Here is a 9,437-nt window from a genome sequence, read left to right on the forward strand (position 1 = left end):
TGTTTTTACTGGAAAGCAACACTGGAGATGTAAGTGTGGTGCTTGGGTCAGGTAGGAATCCTACACCAAGGGAAGGTGGCCCGACAGTGTTTGACCCTCAGCAAGGACAATGCCCAGCAGCAAGCGAGGGGATCGCTGTGCCAGTGTGCAGGAGTCAAGGCTCTGCATCTGGGCTCAGCGCTGCAAAGTTCCCGTGTTTGGGCAGACGGAGGGGCTGTCCCCGGGGCGCGCGGGGCTCGAACGTGGGGCTCGTGGGGCGAGCGGGGAACGGACACGGGGACGAACGGCCCCGGTGCTTCAGTTGCAGCAGCGGCAGCGGCGGCAGCGGCAGCGGCGGCAGCAAAAGCAGATATTCTCCAACACTCTTTCTCTTTCTTTCTCCTCTCTCCCTTTCCCGCTGTCTGGCACCCTTCTCTCGGGGTCCCTTGCCCGACGTCCCTCTCCTCTCCCAGCCTCCCTCTCCCCTGCCGGGCTGGGCCATGCCCTCGGCCCGGCCCCGCCCCCAGGCGGGGCTGCCCCGTGCCCGGCCCCGGCCGTCCCGCCGCGGTCTCGCCTCCGCCCGGCTCTGGCAGTACTGGCGGTGGCGCTGTTGGGCGGGCATCAGTGCCTGGTGCGGGGGCGGCATCGCCGCCCTTCGGCTCCGCCTGGCCCGAGCCCAGCCCCGGACCCGACGCAGGCTCCAGTCCCGACCCCAGCCCCGCTCCCGGCCCCGGCCCCGGCCCCGACCCCGGCCCCGGCCCCGGCCCCGACTCCGGCCCCGGCTCCTCCCGGGGCCCGCGGAGGACACACGCGGCGCAGCCGCTCCCGCCGCCTCCACTGCGGTTTCCCCGGCCCGAGCTCCGCCTCTCGGCAGCGCGGCCGCCGGCACCGAACCTCCCGTGCCGCGTTCCGAAGAGCGAACGCCTGGGCATGGCCGGCCCGGGGCAGGTGAGGGGCGCTCGGGGGCCGTTGCTGGCCCCGGGCCGAGCGCTGACAGCCGCGTCCCGCCCGCAGGGAAGACGCAGCAGGGCCTGAAGGAGCAGTACAGGCTGGGTTCGCTGCTGGGGCGCGGCGGCTTCGGCAGCGTCTTCGCGGCCACGCGGCTCTCGGACGGCGCCCCGGTGAGCGGCGGACAAGGAGGAGTGGGCGGAGGAGGAGGAGGAGGAGGAGGAGAAGGGCAGAGGATGGGGCTGGGCAGGGCAGGCGGCGAGCTGAGCCCGCTGCTCCCCTTGACTTGCAGGTGGCCATCAAAAGGGTGCCACGCAACCGCGTCCTGCACTGGGGCGAGCTGGTGAGTGAGCGGGGCCAGCAGCCGGGGCTGCCGGCCGGGGATGAGCCGAGGCCCGGCAGGGTGGGAGCCGCCAGGACACCCCGAGGGAGAGCGGGCGTGGGGCCAGCGCAGGGCACAGAGCATCCCTGGCTGGCTGAGGGTTTCACGAGCCCCAACACGGCATCAGCCCCACTGATGGCATCGTGCTCCTCCCGCAGCCCGACGGCACCAGCGCACCCCTGGAGATCGTGCTGCTGGCCAAGGTGTCCACTGGCTTCCCTGGTGTGGTCCAGCTGCTGGAGTGGCTTGAGCTCCCCAAGGACATCTTGATGGTGCTGGAGCGGCCAAAGCGGTGTCAGGACCTGCATCGTTTCATTCGGGCACGGCGGTTCCTGCCCGAGGAGGAGGCGCGGGAGCTGTTCCGCCAGGTGCTGGAGGCCGTGCGGCACTGCACCAGCTGTGGGGTCCTGCACCGCGACATCAAACCAGGGAACATCCTGGTTGACCTGGACACTGGGCAGGCAAAAGTAATTGACTTTGGCTGTGGCACCTACCTGCAAGACACAGCCTACACTCACTTTGCAGGTGAGCCCACACAGGGCTCCTGGGCCCAGCATCTCATGACCCAACATCTCCCAGCCCAAGCTGGCTGTGGCAGCAGGGATTCTCTCTTTTGTGGCCTTTCATGGCACTGAGTCTTCAGCTGAGTTTCTTTTGAAACTCAGGGCTGAGTGGGTAGCCATCTTCCAGCCCTGCTGGCAGCCTTTGCCCCCCACTCTGCCCAGAACTGGTGCTGGGGCAGCCAGCCCAACAAAAACACCCATGGGTGGGAGTAGCAGAGAGGGGGGACTGGAACCGGTGCCCAGCCGGTTTGGTGTGCAGGTGAGAAAGGGCTTGGACTGCTCCACTCACCTGGTCTGTTGGGGTTCATAATGTTTTTTGGGGCAATGCAGGCAGGGAGGATGAGAGCATGGTTTTTCCCAGCACTGGGTGGGTTCTTCCTTGTTATGGTCAGGACTTGCCAGGGCTTCCACTGCCCCCTTGAAACACCAGTGGCTTCTTTTCCAACCCCAAGTCTGTACACAAGTCCCAGGTGCTGGTGAGAGGGCAGTGCTCACCCTGTGTGCCACTGAGGCAGCCCCCACATGCCCAGGGATGCTGGGGCCAGGCTCTGGGAGCAGCAGCATCCCCCTGATGAACTCCATCTGTATTCCATAGGAACACGGTCATACAGCCCCCCGGAATGGACCCACTTTGGCCGGTACTATGGCAAGCCAGCTACCATCTGGTCCCTGGGCATCCTGCTGCACCAGATGGTCTGCGGGGAGCACCCTTTCAGGAGGGGCCAGAACATCAGCTGGGACCATCAGCTCTCGCTGCCACAACGGCTCTCTCAAGGTGGATCCTCATCTCTGGGCTTGTGGGGAATTCCAGTGCTGGGAGACAGCAGCGGGCTTGTGGGCATCCTGCACTGGCAGCTGCTGAGGAGGTGGCACATGTCCTGCTCTCCTCCAAAACAGGGAGTTGATGGGAAAGTTCAGGCCGAGCTTTGAGCACATCCAGCATGGCCTGGGCATGGGAATGGTGGGGCAAAGCCAATAGGAGCCTTCTCCAACTAACTGGTGGTTTCTGGTTTCTCTTCCCAGAGTGCCAAGATCTGATCAGGCAGTGTTTATCCATGCTGGACTTGGAAAGGCCCTCATTAGAAGAGCTGTTCTGTCATCCTTGGATGAAGGATATTCATCTGCCCTAGAAGAAGGGAGAGAGCCACAGGCACACTTTGATCCAGGGCCCTGGTAAGTTCCAGCTCCACACATGCCTTGGCAATCAGAAGCAAAGGAACCCAGCCCTTTTTGTGTTGCCTGTGCCACTGCATCGGGCTCATGGGATGGGAACACACAGACCTTGTGCTGGACCTGAGCTGCTCTGCCCAGCACTGGTGGGCGCCATCCCAGCTGGTTTTGCTTGTTCTGGTTCCCTGACAGCTGGGGCCCTGGGCAGAGCCCTGAGAGCCTGATCTGCCCCCAGGGAAGGAGAAGGAGCCCCTGGAGAAGCTGTACCAGGTGGGGCTGCTGCTGTTGGAGAGAGTGAGGATGACACCAAGGATGACAAGCTCTTCCTCAGCCTGGCCAGCTGAAGATGATGGACTTTGATTCTGGCACCTTCTTCAAAGCCAGGCTCCACAGTGAATTTGCAGATGAGTCCACATGCAGGGGGATGTTCTCAGATTTGGGCATTGCCCAGCCTGGCTGGGAACCAAAGGCTTCCCCTTTGCTGGGGCAGATGCAGCTCATTCTTCAGTGGCTGCCCAGCTGCTTTTGGCAGGGCTGGGGCATGGCCTGGGGTGGGTACGAAATGGGAGTGGGCTCCTGGCCCTGCCAACAGCCCCCAGCACCCACCATGCCCCGGGCTGGGGCTGGGGCAGCCAGCCCGACACAAACAAAGCCCCATGGTGGGAGCAGAGGTGGGACTCCAGAACTTGTGCAGGGGCTGCTTTGCTGTACAGGCAAGGAAGGGCTTGGGCTTCTCCACTGCCCTTGTTTGCTTTGGGGTCACCGCGATTTTAGGGGGCAGTGCAGGGGGGGAAGAGAGAAAGTGTGGGCTTCCCTCACCCATGGATGGGTTTTTCCCTATCATGTGGGGGTTTGGCCTTCCTCAAGGCCCTGACAGAGATGGGAGTTTTTACTGTTTTTCTTGTTTTCTCTTTTTGTCTCTAATCTCTTTTCAATAATGTGTTGTTTGTTTTTCCAGAGGAAGCGTTCCAGGTGGTCCAGTGTGGATGGGGAAGTGCTTGGGAGCAGCTGTGGCGTGGATGGGCCGTGCCCTTGGAGAAGGCTGAGGACATGGTTTGGGAGCAGCTTTTCTTTCAGCCGTGGCTGGAGTGAGGTGGGTCCCTGTGTGCTTGGCAGAGTGGGATCAGAGCTTTTGGGAGCTGGCAGCGAGCACAGGAGCATCCTGCTCTGGGCAGCTGCTGAGGGCTGGATGTGCCGTGGCTGGCTGCAGGCTGGGCACATGTGCTGCCCTCCTGCTCTGCTGCCAAAGGCAGGGATGGGCAGCTCTGGGCACAGCCAGCATGGCCTGGGCACCGCAGGCCTTGGCACAAGGGCACAGGAGCCCTCAGCTGACGGGCGGTTTCTGCTTTCTCTCCTTGCAGCCAGGCTCTGCGGGTGCTGAGGCTGCTCTGGGCTCTGCCAGGGCTCTGCTGGGCTCAGCCCTGAGCCCAGCTGGGCTGGCTCTGCCCTCACATTGCTCTGACAGCTCTGCATCAGATGAGCCCATTGCGAGCACAGCACCTGAGCTTTCTGCTTTGGCAGGTGAGTGAGACTCTGCTGCAGGCCCAGAGATTGCAGCTGGGGTCACACATCCAACTGGCAAGGACCCAAACTCTCCACAGTCCCAGCTGAATGCCTGGATCTGTACAGGGTGTTTTGTCTGTCCCATTCTTTCTTCTTTATTGGCTGGAATTGTGCAATTGCACTTTCTTCCTCCTCTAGCAGTGCCACGAGTGGGCCAAAGCTGGCGAGTGGGCCGTGCTCCTGAGGCAGTGCAGTCTGGAGCTGATGGATGGAGAACTGCCCTTCTGCACTTCCAAACCAGAGGAAAAAGCTGTAAGTGGGACTTTATGTCTCTAAGAAATCCCTGACAGTTTCAAAAGGAATGTGCAGCTCATTCGCAGGGTGAGAAGGAAGGTCATCTTCTAAAGGATTTGGGGTTTGACAGAGTTTCCATTCCCCGTCCTGCTTGGAGCTGGAAGGGCACAAAGCAATTTCCTCTTGCTTCGAGCACAATTTCAAATACCAGTGTTGGAAACAAAGCCCAAAATCTTTTAAGAGGCTTTTGAGGTCACAAAGATGGATCCATGCCATCAGCACATTTACAATGGAAATAACTGAGTTCTCATTTTAAAAAGATCATATACCTGTTAATGCAAAGAATGTAACTTGGCATTTATGTTTTTTTTTCATTAACTGTATGTTATGTTTTTTCACTAACACTTGGATTTTATTCTTATCTTTTACAATTTATCAATTTTTTTCCCTTTTTCCTTTTTTTTTCCTTTCAATAGAAAACATGTCCTACAAAAGGAATGTCTTTTGCTCCTGGTTCCCGTGTGGAGCAGCTCCCTTCCTGCTGGCTGAGCTGCTCAGGCAGAGCCCGGCAGCCCTTGGCCCGGCAGGGCTGAGGCTTTTCCCCATTGCTGGGCACAGACTGATGGAGCAGCACTGCTGAACAGAGGCACACAGAGGGACCAGCAGCAGCTGCCTTTGGCCACCTGAGGCTCCAAGGCCCAAACTCTGAGCAGCCAGGGCTGGAAGAGACTGGCAGGATCTGATCCCTGACTCTGGGCCAGGGCTGCACAAATGACCCCACAGCAGCAGCAGCAGCAGCAGCAGCAGCACATGGAGCTGACTTGGAGCACAGCCCCTGCCCCTCTTCCCTCCCGTGTGCAGCGGTGTCACAGCAGCCTGAGGCACCTGGGAGCCCCCAGTGTGGGGGGAGATGGCAGCCCTGGGCTCCTGGAGGCTGTGCAAGGAACGGAGCTGGGCACTCCCTGTCCATGGGGAGCTTCCAGATGGAAAAGGCTGCTGTGCCCAGGCAGCTGCAAGGGCACAGAAAGGAGGCTCTGGAGCACTGGATCTGTGCCAGTGCCACAGTCCTGGGCAGCAGCCAGCGAGCCCTGGGGGAACAGAGGGCACAGCAAGAGGGACAGAACCAGGCAAGGGCAGAGAGTGGAGAGAGCCAGGCCCGGGAGCAGGAACAGCTGCTCCATTGCACTCTTGGAGAAAGCTCTTGGCTGGTTCAAAGCGCTGAAAGGCGTGAAGGGCAGAGAGGAGGCCACAGCAAACAATGCTCCTGTTTGCATAGCCTCCCCTCTCCGTGTCCCAGAAGGAATTGCATGGACTGTGTTCTTCTCTCCGAGCCGTCTCGTTCAGCATGAGCAGCTCAGCACCAGGAACTGAAGGAGCTGAAGCCTCAGGCCACAGGAGCTGGGCAAGAGGAGATATTTGGAGCAAAGTAATGCTGCTAAAATAGCCCCAGCTGAATGCAGTGGATAGAATCATGGAATCACAGAATGCTTGCTGTTGGAAAAGCCCTCTGAGCTCACCCAGTGCAGCCGGGCACCCAGCAGTGCCAAGCCCAGCACTAAAGCACATCCCTGAAGTGCCAAGGCCTGGACAGCAGCCCTGAGTGAGGCCTGGACAGCAGGCCCTGAGCCAAAGGTGGCCTCTGGATGAACCTTCCAAGCAAAGGTTATCTTTGTATCTGCTCCCTAATGAAATATGCATGGTGATTAGCACTGTGGTAGATGTAGCCACTCCTTAGTGAAACATGGATTGACCTTTGTGTATTTAGAAGCCAGACAAGGCCATGAAATCTGACATCTGGCCTTGTTTGGGGCTGTATGGTGAAAGTCACCTCCCTCAGTTCCTCCTTGAGCCCTGGCCAGGCTTTGGGAGGGACCCAAGACGAGGATGAAAGCAGATGTTGCCACACTAGCAGTGCTGTCAGTTTGTTCATTCAGCACTGTCAGAGCTGGGCCCTCTCCCAGCGGGGTTGGAGCCTCACCTGTGGCTGGAGGCACCTGCAGGAATTCCCAGTTCCCAGGAGTGGCTCTGCAGCCCTTGGCTGTGACAGCTTCCCCAGCTGCTGTGTGGATCTGGGGGATGGTAAAGGCTGAGGGTAAATGCTGCTGGATCTTTCTTAATCACTGCTGCAATCTTTGGTGGGGATGGTTGGGTGCATTGCTGAGCTGCTCCTTTTGTGATTCTTTTCAGCTCTGAACTGCAGGAAATGACACTGATTTCTTCAGTTGGACTGTGTGTCTCTGGTGCTGATTTTGCACACTGGTAAAACAAAACTGGCACAGTCTGGCCAGATGCCAACAAAATGTCACTTGTTCAGTGTAAATGTGAGGAATCAGTCCCATCAGAAATTCCCAGCTGGGGAGCCCTTCCCTGGAGTTCCCTGGCTCTGGAGTGGGCTGAGGTCAGAGCCCCGTGTGGGAGCAGTGGGGCAGTCGGGTAAAAGAAGCTGCGCCCCTGGATGTCTTCAAATGCATCCAAAAATTGCACATGGAAAAGGAAAAGACCTTGTGGGTTTGGGCAGACAAAGATAAATTTGTTGAGAGTACATAGGAAACAGCACCCTCAGAAGGAGCAATTATTGTTGGAATGCTCGCACATGGAGCAACAGAAGAGGTTTTAATCTTGAGCTCAGATGCATTTGTGCAAGTGAAATATTGATATATTGTATCATTATATACCTATTTATAGGTTAAGACATTTATATATATATTTACATATGTATTTATATATTTTAATATGAATCTATATTTTGATATGTCTATATCAATACATACATAAAAAATGGGAATAATATGAAATAGTGCTGACAATAATAATTTGGTATCTTTGGCTGCTCAGGGATGTAACACTAAATACCCTACAGAACAGGATTGGCCAGGACCCTAGTGTCAGTGGTCAATTTTGTGAGATCGTATACAATGAAAAAGGGAGGAAGGGATGAAATTGGCTATTTTTACAGGGTTTGCTTATACTGTGATGCAGAGTGCTTTGTCTGTTCCTGTGAAAAATACAGTGATTTTGCCTGCAGGGTTTTTCATGTACCAGACTATGCACAAGCTGCAGGATTGGTTGAAAGGGTGAAGGGGTTGTTTAAAAGAACAGTTGGAAAAATGAGGAGATGGGAACCTTTGCCCATGGAGAACCCATCTCCCAGATGTGCTCCATGCCCTTAACAATGGCCCACTGGGGAAATGGAAACCCCCTGGCTGTGCACGGCTGCCCCCAATTTGCAAATCCAACCATGGGCAGTGAGACTTGGACTGCCTGAGAAATTGTTCTGGCTGTGATGGTCCCTGGCAGGGCCAGCCCAGAGGCTGCAGGGCTGGCCCTTCATGCATTGGAATTCATTAGGATAAATTCAAAACAAATGAGAGCTGTCAATTCTGAAACAGGAATTCAGATTCCTCCAGGACACTTTGCTTTGGTAACTGCTCACTTGGAGCTTGGCCTTGCAAAGTGTTCCTGTCATGGCAGGTGGAATTGATGCAGAATATCCAGGAGAAATTACAGTAATTCTGTTAAACAATAATGAACAAGATTGGATTATTCAACCCCATGACAGGGTAGCACAATTATTGATATTGGAATTTTGAAAATGAAAACAAAGCAGACCCAGCTCCAATCACCACCGTTTGTGGAGATAAAGGGTTTGGATCCAGCAGCCCTAATAATGGAGTCAGAGTGTGGGTCCAGAGGCCAAATGGCCCTCCCAAGGCAGCTGAAGGAGCAGCTCCTAGGAAAGACAACTCTGAGTCCTGAAACCTGGGCAGGAACAATGGGAATGTGTCCCTGCAGCCAAGGATTCTGTGTGAGAGCAAGGAGATCTGACAGGAGATTGTTTTACACATCCTGCCAGACCAGATCTCCCTGTTTGCCCCAAGGGCCCCTTTGGAAAATGCTCTGATTCACGGGGCTCCATGTGAAGGCTGCTGTGACACTGAGGGACTTGCACAGGAATTCCATCCAGGAGCCTGGGTGCCCCTCAGGGACTGGGACCCGGCCCCTTCCAGCCAGAGGGGAAAGGGCCCCCCAAGCCTTAGCCACAGACAGCATGGTAAAGCTGAACAGCAAAGGGCCTGGGGGCATTATTCTGGAATTAAAAAGGTGCCAGCTCCATGGACAACAGAATTCTTGTTCCTAATTGGAATGAGATTGAGAAAAAAGAATGAAGAACGGTGTCACTAAAGTACTACTGATGTCTGTAAAGGTGTACCTTGATAGTCAGCCAGAATCTTTGTCTGCCACAAACACCTCTAGTGTTTCACCAAGGGATTGGTCATCAAAATGTAATGATGGCTTATGATGGATTGCTGAACTTCTTTTGTAATTCTTTGCTAATGATTATATGCTTTGCTGAGCTTATCCTTTTGTAAATCTTTGCAGCTGTGCATGATATAAATGACACAATTCTACAAGTTGGTGTCTGTGTCTTTGGTAGTGACCCTGCCCACTGGTGACCCAGCGCCCTCTTTTGCCTAAGTGTTCCCTGGGAAGGCAAAAGCACTCCCTCCAAAATTCCCCCTTTCCTCCTTGTTCCCCCCTTCACACCCTGAGCATGATGTGCTCTGGTCTGGGGTATGCCTGGGGTCAGTTGGGGTCCC

The 9,437-nt window shown here is 56.0% G+C and overlaps 1 protein-coding gene across 1 annotated transcript; it reads left to right on the forward strand.

Annotated features, from left to right (window-relative positions):
- The first annotated feature begins 1,163 nt into the window (after window positions 1-1,163).
- LOC134433360 (serine/threonine-protein kinase pim-1-like) lies at window positions 1,164-5,864 on the forward strand. The gene is made up of 8 exons (XM_063182217.1): window positions 1,164-1,270; window positions 1,494-1,834; window positions 2,468-2,647; window positions 2,896-3,045; window positions 3,235-4,135; window positions 4,404-4,563; window positions 4,744-4,857; window positions 5,316-5,864. The coding sequence occupies exons 1-4, from the start codon at window positions 1,164-1,166 to the stop codon at window positions 3,000-3,002; spliced, it is 735 nt and encodes a 244-aa protein (XP_063038287.1). The 3' UTR covers window positions 3,003-3,045; window positions 3,235-4,135; window positions 4,404-4,563; window positions 4,744-4,857; window positions 5,316-5,864.
- The last annotated feature ends 3,573 nt before the right edge of the window (window positions 5,865-9,437 follow it).

The sequence above is a fragment of the Melospiza melodia genome, unplaced genomic scaffold (genome assembly GCF_035770615.1).
Source record: "Melospiza melodia melodia isolate bMelMel2 unplaced genomic scaffold, bMelMel2.pri scaffold_18, whole genome shotgun sequence".
NCBI classification, from domain to species: domain Eukaryota; kingdom Metazoa; phylum Chordata; class Aves; order Passeriformes; family Passerellidae; genus Melospiza; species Melospiza melodia.